General features: G+C 34.9%; 1 protein-coding gene across 6 annotated transcripts in view; it reads left to right on the top strand.

Moving 5' to 3' along the window:
- The window catches only part of ANAPC10 (anaphase promoting complex subunit 10), a 273,020-nt gene that overhangs the window by 50,614 nt on the left and 200,374 nt on the right, over positions 1-22,032 (top strand). For 3 of the 6 annotated variants that reach the window (XM_081075697.1, XM_081075694.1, XM_081075695.1), the window contains exon 5: positions 691-4,297. The exons of the other annotated variants lie outside the window; for them this stretch is intronic. In XM_081075697.1, the coding sequence (XP_080931823.1) occupies positions 691-921 (231 nt within the window). In that variant the 3' untranslated portion in view covers positions 922-4,297. Of the gene's footprint in view, positions 1-690; positions 4,298-22,032 lie in introns of those variants that run through there. 6 annotated transcript variants of the gene reach the window in all.

Here is a 22,032-nt window from a genome sequence, read left to right as displayed (position 1 = left end):
AGATTAGATAAACCACTTACTATTTCCAAGGAAGAAAGCTTTGTTTGATGCTTGTTTAACGAATGATTTTCTTTTGTCAATATTCTCATAATTTATATAGAGTCTGATTGTTATATGAGTTAGGGTGTGTTATGCATGGTCCTTGAAATAAAATATACAAGAAGCATAATGTTAGACTGTTTTCCTGCTTGTGTCAGCATGGTCTTCCATTGGCTATGTATATATATATATTTTTTTTCTACATGTCTAATTGTAAACTCGTGTGTTATACAAGTTTCTATAAACACTAAGACTGCATACATGTTTTTTTATTTTACATACTAAGATGGTGCATATAAAGTGCTTGACAACTGTAAAAATGCACCATGGTAAAAGTGCACAATAACTGGTAATGGTTATGTCATCATATTATTCTTTTAGTGAGCAAGATGTTAGTTTTAAGTCAACTTTATTTTTATTCTATTAAAACATTTTAAAAACTTTGTTCTATACAGTTGACATACAATATTGTATTAGTTCCAGGTGTACAACGGGTGATTAGACATTTGTATAACTCATGAAGTGATCATCCTGATAAATCTAGTACCCATCTGACACCATACATAGATAAATCAACTTTTGAGTGTATTTCATTATAATAAATTATATTCATTGGGTAGAAACCTAATATGACTTTTCTTTTCCTGGCAGCAACTTGAATTGGTGGAACCAAGTGGCTGGATTCACGTTCCCTTAACTGATAATCATAAGAAGCCAACTCGCACATTCATGATACAGATTGCTGTTCTAGCCAATCACCAAAATGGAAGAGACACCCACATGAGACAAATTAAAATATATACACCAGTGGAAGAGAGCTCCATTGGTAAATTTCCTAGATGTACAACTATTGATTTCATGATGTATCGTTCAATAAGGTGACGGAAAACAACAAAAGTCATTAAACATACTTTTTCTCTTGTCAGTAAATACTATATCTGGTATCTTTATTGAAAAAGCATCATTTTATAATGTTTGAGTGCATTGAAAGGGATTTTATTATAGCTTTAATAAATAAATTTTGGATCATACTATCTTTATTTTCTTTAACATATAATAAACCTCAATATTTTACATTATTGAAAATGGGTTTGAAGCCAATCATTAAAATTTTCCTTATACCAAAAGAACCAGTTGAACTGAAAATTTTAATATATATATGTATATAATTTTTTACTAACCAGGTCATTATTTCATATAGTGATCATGCATTAAAGCAATGATTTACTTTATGCTTGGGAACAAACCTATTTTACCAATAGATATTATCTTTAATAGGCCCAAATTATTCTTCTCCTCCTCCTTTTTCTCCACCTCCTCTTCTTCCTCCTCCTTCTCCTCCCCCTCCCTCTCCTTCTCTCCGCCTCCCCCCCTCGTCTTCCTTCTTCTCCCTTCTCCCCCCCCTCCCCTTTCCTCTCCTCCTATGCAGACGAAGCTTATTCTTTTAATACTGGGCCTTTATAAAAACTGTCAAATTAAGCTCAGCATTAGGTGTCTGATGAGAGCAACTCTGATTTGGGGAATATAGTTAATTGTGTCATAATTACTTCCATGAAATACTTTTAGCCCTAGGGTTGTCTATATCCTGATATCATGGCAGAGACTGCCAGTATAATCTGTTTATTCTAATTCTAGTGCTGCAAAAGAGTTAGTTTCAAATTTGTGTCTGACACTGAAGCATTCCTGAGGGATAATATGTCTCATGAAAATTTTAAAAATGTTTGAAATTATTCTTTATATAGAAAAAGATACTAAAGGAGCTTAAAAGTGTTCTTTTTCCATGGTTTAAAGTGAGTAGACTTAGTTCTGTGTACCCTTTTCTATACCTGTTACTTTTTGGGAGGAGGATTATTTAGCCACAAAACTTCCCCAGATTTGGGAAAGATTCCTTGGTGGTTCTTGTATCACTGGATAGACTGAAGTCTTAAATAGTAAAGTTTAAAAATAATTATTTTTGCTTTATTCTAGCAAAGTACTAATTTACATGGATACTATAAAAAAAGTTTTCACTTTTTTACTCAGCAGAATCCCTGCTGTTGTTTCTGAGTTTCACAAAGATTTCGGCTTGTGAATTTTGTTGTCTGAAGAAGTGTGGTAGGTCACCAAATGGTCTGTAACCAGACTCTTTTGGGGTCAGCAATTAATCCTACTATAGATGTGGGATACTGGGAATGGTAGAAGAGAGGATTAAAGGAAAATACATGGATAGGAATTAAAAGCTAAGGAGAGAATTAAGAAAATTAGAAAAGCAATATACACTAGGCACTAGTGTAGATGTTTTGCCTTTTTCAGTCTGATAAGGAAAACATTCATGTAAACAAGAGTCTTAGTATAAGAGACAGATAATTCTAATAAAATATAGGAGATTTTATTAGTAATGTTACTACTTGCTATTTTTTTAAAATTTGCTTTAAAGAAAAAAGGAGGAAGACGAATTATTATTTATACGAACCAGTCTGTTATCTCCTACTAATAATTTTGCTAAGAGACTTCTACAATTAGGAGGGATTAAGAAGAATGTTGAGAAAATCAGTATGCTTTCTACTTTCTTTATTTTTCATATACTAGCTGGCTGGCCACCTTATTAGGCATTGAAAACATGATACCTGAGGTTTATGGAAATAATGCTATCCCTTACTATAAGCATTACTTAAAGATAGACGATTAAAGCATAATTATCTAAAGCAGTTGCATTTCTTTTTTTAAAGTACAGATTATATATCTGACATAGGATTTGTATCTAGATAAAGAACTCTTACAACTCAACCGTAAGAAGACAGTCCAATTAAAAGTGAGCAAGGAAGACATGATTTGTAAATAAGCATATGAAAAGATGCTGAACTTCATTGGAATTAGTGAAATGCAAATTAGAACCATAATGAGATACCGTTTCACAACCATTAAAATGACTCCAATTAAATAAATGATCACAGGGGTTAGCAAAGATGGAGGAACTGGCCTTCGTAGTGCTGGTGACAATGTAATGAATGTATAACCACTTTGGAAAACCGTTTGATAATTTCTTAAAAAATTAAACGTATACCTAATTATGTGACCCAGCCATTCTACTCCTAGGTATTTACCCAAGAGAAAAGGTAGCATATGTTCATAGCGGTTTTATTTGTAATATCTCCAAACTGAAAACAATCCAAAGTGGTATATCCATATAGTAGAATACTACTCAGCAATAAAAATGAATGAACAATTAACACTTGCAACAACATGGATAAATTTTTTTCTTACTGTATAGGATCTGAGAATCAAAAACTAAGATTGAAAAGTCATTTTAACAGTTAATAAAACGATAGCACATTCACAGATTCATTTGTAATGAGTATACATTTTTGAGTATTAGACAAACTGTACAATTCTAAGATTTACATTTTTAAATTTCACATTTAATTTAAGTATGAGACACTTTTAAAATCACTTTATTAGCTGAGGAAGTATTGTCACAAACTCTATAAATGCAAACTGGAATTTTAAAACACAGCAATTCATTGAGCACTAATAAATACATAGCTCTAAAAAAAAAAGAAAACTAATAGGTACTGGGCGTTAAATTAGATGTAATAAGGAAACCAAGATAAATTTGATGCAGACTTTACTTTCCAGTTCCTTACAGTCTACGAGGGGAAGTGATAGTTCTCTAAACAGCCAAGTCAGAAATGAGGTAAGGTCTCTAACTGCTGAATGGGAGTGTAGAGGAGGAGACAGAGCTGACTTCCTGTTCAGGAAGACTGAGGTGAAGCTGTGTGTGACACTGTGGAGGAGGGGGAATTTTGGAAAGCAAAACTATTTGTAATAGCTAGTTATTCACTTTTCAAGCCTATTTGGTCCAGATTGTCATTGTTTTTATATGCGTAACAACAATTAATTTGAAACAGATGATTTATGTGTTCGGAATCCAGTGATGTTTTGCAGTTTTACTCTTGTTTGACAGGTTCCAACGATTAAAACAGACAAATCTTGAAAAATAATTTTAGACACCATGCCTTCTGTTCTTTTAGCCATGATGACTACTAATTTAGTAGAGATTAATACACTGCAGTGTAAATTTTTGAGTATAAAATTTTATGAGTCAAATACAAATATTTGACACATTTCTAGTGTTTTAGAAAATTGTTACTGCTCTAAAATTCTCAATAAGATGTTGGCTTATGTATTTTTTATTGGATTCTTGATTATTAGTTTATTTTATCAATTACCACTTTAAAATGATAAGATTTGCAAAATATATTACATTAAAGCATTAGGGAAAATAATGCTTTGCAGTTGTGGTTCTATGTGGACACTTTTGCTTTGTGGATCTTTTACATCAAGATTATCTTCTTTTGTCCACGTTGTTCTGGCCTTCCCTACTATAACTGTAAAGTGTGGTGTTTGGAAATTTTTCCTGGGCAAGGCTGTTGATCAGCCTTCCACAAGGAAGCTCTGTGTGCCTTATGGTCTGCATTTACTTGGATCTGTTTCTGTGCAGTGGTGTCTAGAAAGCCTTAGAAAGAGGACCATGATGAAAAAGAAATCCTCAGGGATTAGTTTGTGAATAATCCATGATAATGATTTATTAACAATACAAACCTGAAGGCTAATTAATTAGAAAACTCCCCCCCTATAAATCTAAGAAAATGTCTATAATCAATGGCAATTTTATATGAAAAGTTGAAATTAGTTCTTCGTACTATTAATCTATTTTTCAGTTTTATCTGAAAGTATCCCTCCTTTATTCCCACCACCATTGTTCATCTTTTGTCTTTTCTGGTTAATAGAACCAAATTGCTATTTAGCAAACATAAGCAAAATTATAAGTCGACCAGTTTAGGAGAGTTCTACTTGCTTATGAAATCTTTTTCTGAGTGAATTTCTATTTCAGGAAATGGTATTTCACATCATGTATAATTTAAGCTCTAGGATTTATCATCTCAGTCATTGTTTAAAAAAATTTTTCATAGGCCACCCCCCCAGCACAGTCATTTTAATTGCTGCGTTTGTGGCAGTCAACTTTCCACTGATGCAGTTCAGTGATCATCATAAGATGTTCTTCTGTTAGGCATTTGCTTTTCTGATGTTGAGAGCAAATTACGCTTCTCCCCCTGTGGTCCTGGAAATAACTCCCCAAACTGTTTTTATAGACTTGCTTCTAAGACTAGCTCTCCTCTGTACCCTGGCATTCATCTATAGCTGGACATCCAGATTTTAACAGATCATTTCCTGTTAGTACTACAGCAGTATCAAAATACTGATCACTTACCAAGAAGCAAAGTATCCAAAAGACTGAAGCAGAAAGTTCAGCCAGCTGTTTGTTTTCAACTGTGAAAATTTATAAGAATCACATGTTAAATGGATATGGAGACAAAACAAAATTGAGGGTAGCCTCGGTAAAAGGAGAATGATAATAATCCATTCAACTGTTGTTATAACATACTCAGGTGCTTACCAAAGACAAAGCAAGGGAATTTTCCTATTTATTTTAAAATAGTGCTTATTTTTTAAGCATTTAGTAGCTAATAGGAGATGCAAAGAACCTAGTCTTCAGAAGTTTTCTTTCATTTTTTTAAGTCATCTGGTCTGTTTAGAATTTATCAATTGTTTGGTGTAATTTTCTGTAATTTTGGTGTAATTTTGACTCCTTGCCTTCATCTCTTCATCCTCAGTAACCCATCTCACCATTAATTATCACTTTTAGTTTCACCCCATTCACATCATTCTAGGCCAATTGCGGGAAGCTCCCAGATGGACCATTAGTCTTTATACTAAAATAAAAGTAGCCAAACAGTATTTCATCATATGGCTTTCTGTAAATATCTAAACTAAGTCCATATTATTTAGATAAATCTATCTGTATAGATGAAGCTGAAGTCCTTTGGCAGCCCTTCAAGGCCATTCCTCTCCCCTACTTTCTTTTGTTACTTTTTTTCATTCTCAGATTCTCAGACTTTCTGTTCTAGCCAAGCAAATATGCTTGTCTGTTTAATGCACCCTCATTTTTACCTTTTTATATGTAACATCTAATGGCCTTTGATCTTGTCACTATTCTACCAATGAATACCAATGTCCTGAACAGAAAGGAGCTCAAAAGTCATTCCGTCCAATGCCTTTACGTATTCGATTTTAATCCTATTTTTGTTCACTTTTTCATTCTAATTCCTCTCAGCATCTAATGTAATCTGCCAGTACTACTATATTAACATATGAATGTTATACTGTGTATATTGCTAACTCTTGAAGACAAGGAATCAGTCTTATTTTCTATATTTGCATTATTACATTTCTCAACATATAGTAGGCATGCAGTAAATACGCGTTGCTTTTCTAAGATCTTCAGTTGATATCTCATTTTCATAAAATCACTGTCAGGATTACATTTAGCTATGAATGATAGAAATTCCTACCACAGTGACTTAAGTAAGTTTTTATATTTCTTGTATAGTAAAAGATGTGGAGATCTACGGTTGCTTGATTGGCCCAGCAGCTTAATAACAGCAGAGACTTTCTGAGAACTTTTAGGTCATTTTCTCATGGTCAAAAGATTGTTGTAGTCCCAGCTGTGACATTGGCACTTGAGAGAAACGAGAAGAGTAGCGTTGTCCATATCTGTCCTCCTTTATCAGAAAGGGAAAAGTTCCCCAGAATTCTTCAGCATACTTAACATCTATCTCATTGGTCAGAACTGGGTCGCATGGCCCCCTCTGTCTGAAAGGGAGGCAGGTTTGTCTGGGAAGGCAAGGGGTGGGATTGTCATTGTTGACTGAGGCGAATACTGTCTTCTAGGGCTAAACACATTGTCTCTCTGGGAAAAAAACCAAAAATAAAAAACAGTATGCAAGGAAGAAGGGAGAATAGATATCAGGTGGATAATGAACAATATCTGCCCTACACAGCCTTTCTAAGCCTCAGCATCTTCAACTGCAAACTGGAAATACTCATAGCAGTACATCTCAGAGGATAAAGTGGGATAGTAAATGTAAGCACTTAGCCCAGTGCCTGACAGATAGCAAGTATTCAATAAAAAGTAGCTGGCATTTGGTTGTTATTATTTTGTCTTTGGTTCATGTAGTTTGATCCAAGGAATCTATGGGGGAGAAATGGCTGTTTTTCCCTTCTCCCTCATGAGTTCTGCTGGATTTGGGAAGATAACTGCCAGTTCTGGAACACGACTGCGTGTATGGCAACCTTGGAATCCCTTTTTGAGCAGCTGTATTATGTCATCTGCTATATGTTGACATCTCACTGTAATAGCAATTATGTAGAATTTTACCACACAAAACAAGAATTTCTAAATTCTGCAAACTGTTAACAATGAATGGGGGCTAAAACACCTCTTTAGCTAGGTTAACTACATTGTCCTTTTGAGCCCATGCAAAATACCGTGTTTCCCCCAAAATAAGACCTAATAAATAAGTTGCAGACAATCAGCTCTAATGCGTCTTTAGGAGCAAAAATCCTAAAGACGCATTAGAGCTGATTGTCCAGCTAGGTCTTATTTTTGGGAAAACATGGTATCAAAACTGTTTCTTGCATTTTTCTGTCTTACTCAAAAAAGAAAACATACCCGATAAAACTAATGTTGCAAGCTGGCATAGATGTTTAACAACTCTTAAGTTCTGGAAGACACATGCTCATTACCAGAAGTAGGAAATAAGCATCATGTGACCAGAGAATCTCCAACATACTCTTACTACATCTAACTAGTTCTAAGCCCTTACTAGGCCCATACTTTTGATTCTAGTTCTGAATTCCTCAGCTGCATATAGCTACTTCTCGTTTCTGTTCTTTCTTGGCCCTTTGGAATTTCATGATGAGCAGTATTTTTCTAGCTCCAAACTTGCCGCCTCTGAGTGTACTCTCAGGTCACTTTGGGTAAGTTTTCCCTTACTTCGATCAACTGAACAGAAGTCCCTATTTTAGACTATCTCTATTAAAATAACATATTTGATCATGTTAGTAACACTGTGTCAATGAAGAAAAGTAAATACACGTGGCATATGACTTTCACTAAGGCTGGAAAGCATGCAATACGTTTCATAAAGATAGGAGGGAGGAAATAATCCACAGTGTCATTTTTTAAATAAGGATATTTGATTGCTCATCTCTATCAAATAAAAAAAATGTTTACAATGCTGTGGTCAATTGCATTACATAAAGTTTCCGGGAGAAAAACACTGCATCTTTTTCAAACAGTATACACTGTTGAATGCCTTATATCCTGTGCAGAATACGAATAAGTAGAAAACACGTTTCCTATTCAGAAAGAATTTATAGTCTAACTAATGATGGTTAGGGACACACAGAGGTATTCATACTCCATGCTGGTAGGATCGAGTAAAACATAATAAGTATTATTTTAATAAAGGCAAATCTCACCGATGGTCAGGAAGGTTCTTATGAATGAAATTCATGTATGTAGGGGTATTTGAAGAGGCTTTCCTAGGTTCTGTGCAAATTGAGAAATAGTGAAGAGGAAGACCAAAATCTCACCTTTTTTCTTGATAGATGACAGATTGACAGGTGTGTTTTTAAGTCTTAGCTAATTTGAGCGTCTATCTCTGAGATTCTTGTCATAGCTGGTTGCACTGAAGGGTGGGAGCTCCCTCCAAGAAGGAGCATAGAGTCACATATTCTCAATTATTCTTCCTATATTTACCAATCAGATGTTTACCTCCTCAGGAATGGAGCACAGGGCCGGAGAGAGGCTCAGTGTAAAGGCATTGAGCGTCCTTCCAGTTATTGGTCATCAGGAGTCGAGAAGTATTCCTAAATTTACACTCTGGTTCCAGAGCAATGTGTAGATTTAAGGGGAAAGAGATGAAATGGGAGGACATTTTAGGCAAGGAAAACTACCAATTTGTGGAGGAGTTAGGAGATTATAATATTCAGACATCAGTACAACAGGATGGTACTACAAGTAACATGTGACATCCTTAAGTTGCAGGATGGACAAAAAGGTAGGGTCAGGTGGAGTGAAAGTTTAATCTTTCCTTGTTATGTATTGGACAACTGTAGTTTTATGCCCATACCCTTATATAATTCTTCTATTTAATGCTGTATTAAAACTTTGGAGGCTTAAAGAGGCAATATGGGTAGCCTAACACGCGCTACCATTATAGGTTGTGAAAGAGACTGGACTAAACGCTGTTTTTTGAAACAATTTTATGTAAATCAAAACATTTAGTGAATATTTGTCACATGTAATTATTTAAGATTAGGCGGTGTAGAAGGCTATCAGAAAGTTGCCTGGGTAAAAAGTTGGGTGGGAATCTGTGCTTTCCCAAAGCACATTCCTTAGAGGATGATGCTCATGGAATCATAGAAATGTCCACCCAATTTGAATCCATTGTTCCAGGTTTCCTCCTTCCATTCCAGAGATTTAGATAATACATGGCATTCTTAGAAAAATCCACTTGTAAGCAAGACCGTCAGAAATCATACACAGCTCCAAGTAAAGCTCTCAAGTGGCCATTACAAAAATATTTGAGTTCTTGGAATATGTCATGCTGTGTGTTTAAACAAAATCATCATTAGTAGGAACACAACTTGATTCCATTGGGTCCAATTTGTGCTTGTCTTACATCTAATTACTTTTGGATTCAAAATAAGAAAGACTTCTCTTAAAACTGAAGAAGTCTTCAAAACAGTATTATTCACACTATCATCCCTTTTAAACATGTCAGTGGAAGCATGAAATCTACAGTGATATGAAGAAACAACGTAGTGTAAGCGAAAGTTTTTTGTAGATACTCTGTGTAGCTAGTGAATGTGATGAGTAAACATTTTAATGGAAAGATTCTGTATGTGAAAATTTTTCTCTATTGCCAGCTAAGAGGAAGTAACACATTACTATGGGAGTTATAGAAGCACCTGACTCCTATCTACTGTAATCTTTGGCCAATTTTGTCAGCCTTTTGTGTGTGTGTGTGTGTGCGCGCGCACATGTGTGTGTATGAAGCATAATGTACATACAGTGAAGGGCACCAAGCACCAACTCAATGAATTAGGTCAAAGTGAATACCCATGTGCATGCTGAGTCTCTTGGAAGCCCTCTTCCTGTGCCGTCTCAACCACCATTCACCCCTCCTCTCCAAGGTTAGCCTCTACTCCAGGTTAGATGGTGTAGCTAAGTTTCAACTATGTGTAATGTATATATTATGTATATACAAATGGACAATATATTTTCCTTTTTGTTGGTTTTCTTTTACTCAGCATGATTTTTGTAATATATATCCATGTTACTGCATGTAGCTATCGTTTGTTCATTTTTACTGTTACATATATAGTATTGTAGGAATATATCATAATTTTTTTCATTCTGCTGTTGTTGGTTATTAGAATTTTCAGTTTGAGGCTATTACAAATATTGCTGTTATGAAAATCTAGTACCCATCTGTTGACTCATATTGCATGTGCATTTCTGTTAGATATGTACCAGGGGTACTAAAAAAATGTATACAGGTGGATACTTTGGTCAACGTTGCTCAAGCAGTAGTTCGCTGTAATCAGAAGTGTCTGGATGCTGGTAACCACTCTGAGTACCTCTTGTAATTGCAGAAGTCAAATGTGACTTGTATTCCTCTTCTGTTATCGATATATATTGAGTATTACAATTTTAATACAGCTTTCCTTTCTTAAAACGAGTATTAACTTTTTTGGCATCCTCTGTATATAGGAGCCAAATCTCTTGCTCAAAGGGCATATGTGTACTCATTTTTTTGGTAGATAATGCCAAATCACTTTCCAAAGTAGGTATACCCATTCACTTTTCCACAGCAGGATATGAGTTGCTGTTGCTCCAAACACTCACCAGTCTTTACCTTTGTTGGTCTTTTTAATTTTAGCCATTTTGATGAGTGTAGTGTTATTATAGTTTTAATTTTTCTATCCCTAATAACTAATGAAATCAAGCTACTTTTCATATTAGTTGGAAATTTGGATAGCTGGGAAGTATTGTAGTCTTTTGTTTATTTAAAAAATTTGTCTTATTGATTTATAAAGGTGCTTCATATATTCTGGACATAAATCGTTTGACAGTAATGAGTGTTTTTACTATCTTATCCTACTCGGTGGTTTGCCTTTTCATTCTCTTAAAGATGGTATCTCTTAATGAACAGAAATTCTTATTTTTAATGTAAAACAATTTGTTAATCTTTTACATGACGTTTAGCGTTCTTTTGTGTTCTAAGAAATCTTTTTTCATCCTGAACATCATGAAGATATTCTTTTCTATTATCTTCTAAAAGTTTTATTTGCTTCGTTGTTCAGATTTTACACCTACAATCCACCTTAGATGATAGGAGTTAATTTTCATATTTTTTCTTTTTTATGTGGATATTCAATTGACCCAGTACCATTTGTTGAAAACTCTTTTCTCAGTGTTCTGCAATGCCAGTTTTGTATTCACGTATTCATATGGGTGTTGTATGTTTTTGAGCTCTCCAATCTATTTAATTTGTCTATTCTTGCATCAGGATCACACTATCTTTATTACTGTTGATTTATAATATTTTTGACATGAGATCAATTTCTCACAGCTTGTTCTTTGTTAACCGTGTCTCAACTATTTTTGGCCTTTTTCATTACTATATGCATTTTAAATTCAGCTGATCAGATTATACACACACACACACACCAGATAGAATTTTTATTGGGATTGCTTTGAATCTATAGATAATTTGAGAACTGACGCTTTTACAGTACTGAGTCTTCTAATTTGCACAAGACTCCATGTATTTGAGTCTTTAGTATCTTTCAATAATATTTTATAGTTTCCTAGGAAGACATCTTGTACATCTTTTGTAGATTCCTAAGAATTTGATATTTTTTGATGTTATTATAAACGATACTTTAAAAAAGGTTAGTTTGGTTAATTGAAATAAAATTGATTTTTGTATCTCGACCTTATATTCAGAAACTTTCCAATGTACCTCTTATTTAGAATAATTTTTCTGTAGATTCTTTTAGATTTTTTACACCCCTAAGTAATGGCTATTTTATTTCTTCTTTTCCTTTCCTTATATCTCTTGTTTACTTTTTTCCTCATTGTATTAGCTACGCCCTGCAGTAATGTATTATACGGAAGTCTGAGATGTTAAATTGAACATCGAGAGCAGACATTCTTACCTTGTTTCTAATCCCAGTACAAATCTCAAAATCTCACCATTTTCAATGATGCCTTAGTTTTTTTCCAAGAAACCCTTAATAGAATTAATGTTAGTCCCTTCTATTTCTAGTTCATTGAAACTTTTTGTTTTTAAATCATGAAAAAATATTGAGCGTATAAAATGCTTTTCTTGCATCTATTGAAAGAGCCATATGATTTTCTTCTTTATTCTATTATTATGTTGAATTATTTTGTTTGATTGTTGAATGTTAAACCAACCATTGTCCCTGGAACAAATCCAACTTGGTTATAGGCATCATCCTTTTTTATGAATTACTGGTTTGCTAAAAATTAGTGTAGGAATTTTTTATTAACGTGCACCAAATGGTTTTTGCATTGTGAATGCGATTGGCCTGTGATACTACTTCTTTGTACTGTCCTCTACATGTTTTGGCAGTGGAATTACTTTGGCTTCATAAAATGAATGGGGAATATTTTGTTTTTGTTTTTCTATTTTCTGGAAGAATTTGTGTGAGATTAGAATAATTTCTTACTTATAAGATTCACTGTGAAGGTGTAATTATAGGTTTGATTTCTAACTCTAAGCAGATGGAGAACTATTCAGATTTTTATACTACTTCTTTTGTAATTTTTGGCAATTTATATTGTCCTGGGAGTTTATCCATTTCATCTACACTTTCAAATTTCTTGATACCAAATTCTTCATATTATCATTTTATAATCTTCTAATGTCTATAGATCTGTAGTTAGATCCCTCATCATTCCTGATGTTGGTTATTTGTGATATCTTTTTTCCTCTTCATTAGTTTCAGAGGAAACTTAACCAATTTTGTTAGTCTTTTCTAAGAACCAACTTTTGGCTTTATCTTCTGTATAGCATATACCGAGGGTGCCAAAAAAAATGTATGCAAGTGGACACTTTGGTCAACGTTGCTCAAGCAGTAGTTCTCCGTAATCAGACGCTGATGGTAACCACTTTGAGCACCTCTTGAGTATTACAATTTTAATAGTTTTTTCCTTTCTTAAAATGTGTATACTTTTTTTTTGGCAACCTCTGCATTTGTTCTATTTCATTAATTTCTCCTTTTTATTATTCTATTTCTTTGGGCTTAATTTGACTTATTGTTCTCAGTTTTTGAGATGAATACTTAGATTAATGGTTTTTAGCATTCTTTTTATCTAAAAACGAAGAATATGCCCTTAAAACTGTAAATTTCCCTTCAAGCACAGCTTTAGTTGATCTTACATGTTTTTTGTTGTTATTTTTGTTTTTGTTGTTCTTTTTTTTTAGATTTTTTTTAATTATTGGGGAAGGGGAGCAGGACTTTATTGGGGAACAGTGTGTACTTCCAGGACTTTTTCCAAGTCTAGTTGTTGTCCTTTCAATCTTAGTTGAGGAGGGTACAGCTCAGCTCCAGGTCCAGTTGCCGTTGTTAGTTGCAGGCGGCGCAGCCCACCATGCCTTGTGGGAGTTGAGGAGTTGAACCGGCAACCTTGTGGTTGAGAGCCCGGGCTCCAACCAACTGAGCCATCTGGCATTGGCCCATGTGGGAATGGAACCGGCAGCCTTCAGTGTTAGAAGCCCGGAGCTCCAACCTCCTGAGCCAACAGGCTGGCCCCGATCTTACATGTTTTGATACAAAATTATCCGTTATCATTCAGTTAGAATATTTTCTAATTTCTATTGGAATGTTTCTCTTTGACCGATGAGTTATTTAGAAGGGCATTTCTTAATTTTTTTTAGAAATATATGGGGATTTTCATTGGTTTCTAGCATAATTACTCTGTGGTCAGGGAACATTTTTTGAAATTTGTTGAAACTTGCTTTAATAGCCCAGCATATGCTCAGTTTTTATTAATGTTTTATAAAAATCATATTTGGGGTACAGTGCTCCATATATATTAATTAGTTAATCCATATTCTATGGATTTTTTTGCCCACTCGTTCTATCAATTAATAAGAAAGTTATGTGAAAACCTTATATATGATTGATGATTTTTCTACCTTTCCTTAAAATTCTGTCAATTTTCTCTCTATATTTTATGGGTACTTTATTAAGTACACATTACACACTTGGAATTGTTATAACTATCTGATGAATCAAACCATTCATTATGAAGTGTACTTCTTTGTCTCTAGTAATTTTTTTTGTCATAAAATCTACTTTGTCTGATTTAATAAAGCTATACTAGTTTTCTTTTGATTAGTGCCTGAATATTATGTCTTTCTCCAGTCTGTTACTTTCCACCATTTCATATCTTTATTTCCTGTATGTTTTCTGTCATAGAATATAATTTTTGATTTTTACTCATTTGACTCTCTGGGAGGAAGAAATCTATGTGGCTAATTTGGAAGATACTGCTTCCCAAACCAGTGCAAATAAACATCTAGGAGAGAGGTGAGAGAAAACTTTAGAAAGATCATTTCTGGCCAGATTTTGAAGGGCCGTTTAATATCGAGGTAAAATGTTTGGCCTGTATCTTTCAGGGAACCATTGAAGGGTGTTTTGAACAGGTGGGTGAGTGACATGTGTTATAAGAAGGTCAAATCAGTAAGATTCAACTGGAGCAAGAAGTACTGGAGGCAATAAAGATAGGTTCTGAAACCATCTTAATAATGTAGTCTCTAGAACAACAGTACTTGATGTATGGTAAGCTGGCAATAAAATATTTGATGACTAAGTAAAAAACCCAGGTGTCATGTGCTGAGGACCAGACAGGAATGAGGCAGTGGAAATGGCAAGAAAGGACTGGAAATATAAAAATAGACAGAATTCTTTAGGTTAAAGATAATCAACAGATATTTAAACCATGCTGTCTGTATTATGTGGGGTCCTCAGAATAATAAATTAAGAATGGTGAATACACTGATCATTAATTCATAAAGCATTACAAATAGTTGAATATAGGAAATAATTAAAAGATTTTTCCTCACCAACATCTCTTCCAACGTTCAAACTACCGTGTTAGCTTTGATGTATAGACCCAAATCCTGCAAATCTTATATACGTATTTGCTTGCTGCCCATCAATGAGTTTGCAGGTACTTTTGAGGAAAGAACCTCAATTTACACCTTTCCAAGAGGGGGCCATGTTTCTCTATAGTCGCTAACTATTAAGTGCATTCACGTCATATTATTACGTAGTGCTAAAATAATTCAGTGGCAAATAATTCAATGTTTCCTATTTCTGGTTTGGCCTCATCTTCCCTCCAAATGCAGTTATTAATCTTTCCCTTAACAGCTGCTTACCTATTTCTCATTTTTATGTATGTTAAGAAATGCAGAATTTGTAATAGTTATCAGAATTTTAGGGAATTTTGGACGAAAAGTTAAAATATGTGATAATTCTTTGAGTCATAATTTTTTAGTAGTTTCTATCAGACATTTCTATTGTGTTAATTTCTTGGGTGTTTCCATCTGCTGTTTTTGGCTGCTGAGTCCACTTAGTATAGATTGTTTTCTCTTCTATTTTAAACCTTGGATTGTGCGTCTATCTTCAGTAGGTCTTTATAACATTCCTGTGCAGCTTGGCTTAAGAATGTTCTTTCCGGAGAGTTTTGGGTTTACTTCTATGTACACTCACTCTTTGGGGATCCCTGGCTTAGGACTTAGTTCTTTGTGATTTCTTACTGTGCCTTGCTAGACTACATCTGACATAAATTCAGTCCTCACTGTTGTGCCATCTTATGAATTCTCAAGTGACTTATTTTCCCCACTTGGAGCCCAAGCACAGGTAAACAACTTTGCCTATTGCCAGTTGTCTTGTTTTGCTAATGGGCAGATTTTCTCCCCCTCAACTGAGAGTTTAGCCCTTCCACTTTAATGTGGGGATCTTGAGTTCTTATCTCTAACCCTTTGCATTCCCTTTAAAACCAAACTCTTAGATTGCAACCACTGCTCACTACCTGCCATTGAGGTAAAAACAGGGTAGCCTACTCATTTGCCAGTTCAGTTTTCAGTCGCTTCATTCTTCCTGACACCTGGATATTTTTCATTTATGTGCACTTAGCTGTGCAGTTTTTAAAAGAATGTGTAATTTTTCTCCAGCAGTTCTAGTTGATCTAGCAGGCGGGTTTTTAATGTATAGTCTCCCATATTGCTGAAATTCAAATCTTGAATTCTTTCCATGTTTATACAGTTTTATTCTCCCCATGTTTCTAAATATCCTTGGGTTTATTTATTTTATTTTTATTTTAAAAAAAATTTTATTGGGGAATAGTGTGCTTTTCCAGGACCAATCAGCTCCAAGTCAAGTCGTTGTCCTTCAGTCTACTTGTGGAGGGCGCAGCTCAGCTCCAAGTCCAGTCGCCATTTTCAGTCTTAGTTGCAGGGGGCGCAGCCCACCATCCCATGTGGGAATTGAACTGGCAACCTTGTTGCCGAGAGCTTGGGCTCTAACCAACTGAGCCATCCAGCCACCCTTATTTATTTTTTTTAAAGGGCATTGCAGTTCACAGTTGGATTGGCCTTAAAATGGCATATTTTCCCTCTTTTGATTTAATAGAAAAAAAGTACCTAATTCTGATATCATTAGACTGTGCCACACCATAAATTCAAAGGGAACAATTAGCTCTAAAGAGTCATAGAAAACTAGTCCTTTTATCTTGGCCTGAGAGAGTAACCTTGATAATACATCCCATGTGAATAAATAACACCAAATTCAGTATGGTGATTACCTCGGGGTGCATGAGAAAGAGGAATTGAGAAATGAGGTGGTGGGGGGATTAAATTACATTTGTAATGTTTTATTTCTCAAGGTAAGTAGTGTATATCCAAAGGTTTATTATATTCTCTACATTTAAAACAGTGTCTGGAGTATTTCATAGTAAAAATTATTGTAAAAGGAATTATCACCATAAAGAAATTGTACCATATCTTTAATTTCATATAACAGAAGATACACATGGCATCTGTCATTGTCATATGCTTTTGTCAAGTGAAAAGATAATTTTCCATCCTAAAGAGGTAAAGCAGTAAGCTGTTATTCCAACTACTGTTAAGATTTAGTTATTTCAACATTAGACTCTGTTTCCTCATGCTTGTTGAAGATGTATTATGACTGACCACAAACTCCAACCTTTCCAGGGGTCATGCTGTTTCCCGCACGGGGAGTAATTCTAGCATTATTCAGAGTGGCAACGGGATAGATCTGAATCATCTTCTGTTCTTAAAATGTCCTTTTAAGTGTTTTTGCAATCAAATTCTCTGCTGCTTTTTTTTCTATGTTAATTACAAGCGTTGCTGTTTAGTGATCTTGTTTCACTCACATATTTTAACACTGAAATGTGAAAGAGGAAAGAAGGGTTGGCATGTAGAGGGACCCAGGTTCTTTCAAATGTTGACTTAGGCCTGGCACTCTTACTTGATTCCTTGCAAAGACTGCCTCTTGTCCTCACAACAACATTAAAAATAGTTAAAATAGTTAACATTTACTGAGTGCTTTCTTTATGTCAGTCATTATAATGAAGAATTTTTTATGTATTGTCATGTTTAATCCCTATAATATTCCCTATAATTATCATTATCCCCTTTTTAAAATGAAGGAAACAGTTTGATTAATTCGACTAAGTTGCACAGGCCCTAAATGACTAAGTTGAATATTTACTTATAAGTAACTCCGAAGTACCTTTGTCTATCTGTAGCTAGCTATTTATCAGTCATCTATCATCTTCTATATCATGTCATCCAGTATTGCATATCACATACTAGAAATGATTTAATATTACTTGAGCATCAGAAAGAGTCATGTAGATCAGGGGTGTCCAAGCTGCGGCCTGCGGGCCAACTGCGGTCCGCCATCCATTGTTAATTGGCCCGCAGCAAATTCCAAAAATATATGTAGTTTACTTAAATAAACCAGGTGAGGCAATACGTACTTCACCTCGGGTGAGTGGGCCGGCTGTTTGTGTATTTTACTGCATATGGCCCTTGGTGAAAACCATTGAAAAAAGTTTGGACACCCCTGAGGTAGATGTTATGAAATGTTGGTAGCTGATTTCTATTTACAAATAGTTGATAAGAGGAAAATACAAGGAATTGATGAACAGTCAAAAGAAAGCTGGGTCATCAGGATATGAGTGGTTAGCGGGCAGAATACTTGTCAGAATAAACTGCCCATGGCTGTAGTGGAATACCGACTGGTATTGATGGTATGTGTGGATAAGATAGGTGTGTGGCCTCTGGCTTTATGTTTTCTGTCATACCAAAGAACATGAAAAGGACACTATTGTCCTGGGATTCTCACCTTTGACCTAATCAAATAAAACCTTCCCTCCCCGTATCATTACAGTTAGGAGAGTGGGGAGGGGATAGGCAGGACGGGGACACAAAGATAAAGAAATATGAAGATTAAATATATGGTGATGGAAGGAGAACTGACTCTGGGTGGTGAACACACAATGGATTTATAGATGATGTAATACAGAATTGTACACCTGAAATTATGTAATTTCTTTAACAATTGTCACCCCAATAAAAAAATTAAAAAAAATTAAAAAACAACAACAAAAAACATGAGTGAGGAAATCAAAAAAAAAAAAAAAATATGAAAAGTTGACCAGGCTGTGTTGTTTCCTGTGTCTTCACAGATTAGGTCCATTGCTTTTCAGAAAGAGAGAGAGAAGGCAGATTGGAGGGATGGATGGAAGGACAGAGGTGGAGAGGAGGAAAGATTGATTCAATACAGAGAAAAGTATTCACTTATGTTTCTTTCTGTGACTACTTAGAGAAGATTCATGCGTGACTATTTTGGGATTTAACTTCGAAAATACATCAGTGTGATTTAATGGAACTAAGCCTTGTAAAGAGTAAGGGATCTCTTTCCCCCACTCTTTCTTAGAGAAACATATCTCTAAACTTACTCTTGAACTATTGTTTCTACTGCATACTGAGGCTTGTGTTTTATTATTTTGGCCTTGTGTAAGTAATTCTGGGCCTGGGGCACTTAGATACTTAGGGGCCCTTCATTGGATTAGCAATAAATCACAAATGAATTAGTATAGTCTCAATGAAATAATACTTCATCTATACAATTTACTATTGCCATCTATATGTGGTCTCATCTAAATCCTACTATGATACTATAATAATTATTAATAAAGTAGTAATAACATTGGCTCATAGGACCCAGAGGCATAAGTAGGGGTGTGAGCAGATGTTTTCTTTTGCCTTCGGAATTTTACAGGTGTCCAAAGACATTGTAAAGATGCAAGAAGGGGCCAATCTAAGGACAAGTGCCCTGGGGAGGCCAATAAATAGCTCTGCTTGCTCAAATATTTTGCTGCTTTGTAGTTAAAAAAAAAAAAAAAATCAGTAAATTAAATTGAAATTAGGGCTTGTGGGAAATTGCGAATCTTTTTTCTTTATACTTGCTTAGGAAGATTCAAGTATTTTCAGTGCTCTCCCTGATGCCGGATTTTGAGCTCTCTGTTGTATGATTCCTTGGGCTGCTGCTAGCTTACCTTCTGTTTCTGATGAGAACAAGTAGGACTTTTACTGGGAATCTTTTGCAGTCCTTTTGAAACATTTTGGTGAAAATTTCTTTTAAAAATGTATTCTGGTTTCTGTACACATCACAAGAAAGTGAATTATTCAGACATTTGGTAAAGCCGTTTATTGTTTACAGAGAACCATGCCCATTGCCTCATTTAGATGCTTAAGGCAACCTTGCCAGGTAGATAAGGCAGGTGTTGGCCCCAGAAGGCAGATGAAACTGAAACCACAGGTAGTAAGTGACCTAGGTCTTCCCACTCCTAATGCAGTGCTCTTTCCTTATTTTGACTAGTTTCATGACCAAATGCCAATATAAGGGCTTCATTTTAATAAGGATTCTTGCGTTTTCATCTCTGATATTAACTTTTTGAAATTTTTTGGCATCATTAGAATAACTGTTAATCAGAGGGACAATTAATAGTTGATAACTTCTCAGTCAGTTCTCACTGACTTTGCTTTCTCTCCCTGTGTATATTCTGGGTCTGAAGTGTAGGATCAAGAGTGAATGGAGCCCTCATACTGAACAAACATTTAACTTATTGCTGCTGCGTGGTAAACATCGAGTAAATTGCAGCTTCAAAGATCATTTCAACATGATACAGAAGGAGATTCTTAATTCAGAATCATAGGATTTCAATACTTTCTTCATTAATGGGAATGATGTTGGCTGCATACACTCAAATCACTTCTTTTTACGACTTGGGTGCTCTGTGTATCCTTGTGTGGTCCCATATGAGTAGTGTTAGCCTGAAGTGTGCTACGCCGATGCCCAAAGGTTGTGAACTCGAAACCACTGTGTTTATTTTCTGAGAATCGGGTCAAGATTAGCTTAAGCAGAGGCACCAAATAACCTTGGATCACAAGCAAAATGGGAAATAAAATATATTTTATACTGCATCTTTACAGATGGATTTCTCAAAGAACAGTAATTAACTGTGGGCCCAACTGGGGATACATTTTTAATGATTTGCAGGTAGTCTAGAGAAAAGATTAAAAAAAAAAAAATTCCAGTCCCAACTGCTCTTCTAAAATGGGCTAAGAACTATAGCAGTGAATTAAAATAACCTGTGAATTTTTCTAACCAAAATAAAAATACCAGTTATGAAATATTTCTTTTACTCTTTGCCAGTTCTTTAATAGTCCATTAGGTATTTCTAGGAGGTAGAGTAGTTGAAATGAAAATTTGAGCTCAGAAACCTGAAAGGCCAGAATCTTGAATAAACTGACTGAGGCGAGATAGAACTAGGTGTGAAAGGAGGCTTTTTCTGGGGTAGATTTGCCTTCAAACCGGGCATGTGTTTCATTTGGAATAGTCTTTGAAAGTTCCAGGAATCATTGAAAAAAGAGGCTCAAGAACTTAGAAATAACTAGTTTAATCCTCCTGCAGCCTAAGAGTAGGCCACTTCACGGAGAAGGTATTCAATTGCTTCTGTATGATTTAGCGAAACTATTCTGTCCTTTTCAGATTAAAAGTTGTCACTCAACTTGGTTAAAGAATCCATTCTTTCAGCCCACTCCTTCTCCCCATTAGAACCTTGTTATAAAACCGGATGTCTTGTATACGACGTCTCTTTTGCCTGACCCAGAAATGATTGAATGTGTTATTCTTTATGTCATTGTTTATAGAGAAAGCCAGAATGAATATCTGGCCTTTACACTTTATTTCATTTCAGCTTCATACGCCAACATTTAAGAACATTTTAATCTTTCTGTTGCTTGCACTGGAAATGCTGGTAATAACATGGCTAATAAATATGATTAGTAATTATGTCCGACAGTGAAGCTGAATATAGTTTTATTCTGATACATTTTCCTCTAGGAAGTACATAGGAGTGATTTTCAATTCCCAGGTTCTTTTCAGAAGAACTAGGCTTTATTTATTTATTTTTTAAACCCCTTCACTACAGTAAAAATAGTTAATGGCCCCATCTTTTGTGGCCCCTTCTTTTGTGAGGCCATTTACATCACAGGGATACTGGCATGGTATTTATTCTCTGTAGATAGCTTAAAAGACGATGCACTTATATGTGGCATTACTTCATTAAAAAGAATTTCATTCTAAATTATAACTTTATTCTCTTTTTTAATGACTGCTTCTTTAAATAGCCGCCATTCCTTGTTTCATTCTTTAAATACCATTCTAAAGGAGTAAAGCTAAAATAGGTACCTTCAGCTTTTTTGTACCACAGAGATTGAAAAGAAAAAAGAAATCAAATTTCCTTGAGGCAAAAATTGGAAATTTGGCTTTGCTCTGGGTTCTTCAAACTACTAGTTACCCAAGGAAAAAAATGAGATAGAATTGTGGAATGTTAGCTGTAAAAGCCATTTAGTTTAATCTCTTTGTTTAACAGTCAAATAAACTAAGGCCCTATTGACCAACTAGTTC

The sequence above is a fragment of the Rhinolophus hipposideros genome (genome assembly GCF_964194185.1).
Source record: "Rhinolophus hipposideros genome assembly, chromosome: 16".
NCBI lineage: Eukaryota > Metazoa > Chordata > Mammalia > Chiroptera > Rhinolophidae > Rhinolophus > Rhinolophus hipposideros.
The sequence above is the reverse complement of the archived record's forward strand: the minus strand, read 5'-3'. Positions and strand labels throughout refer to the sequence as shown.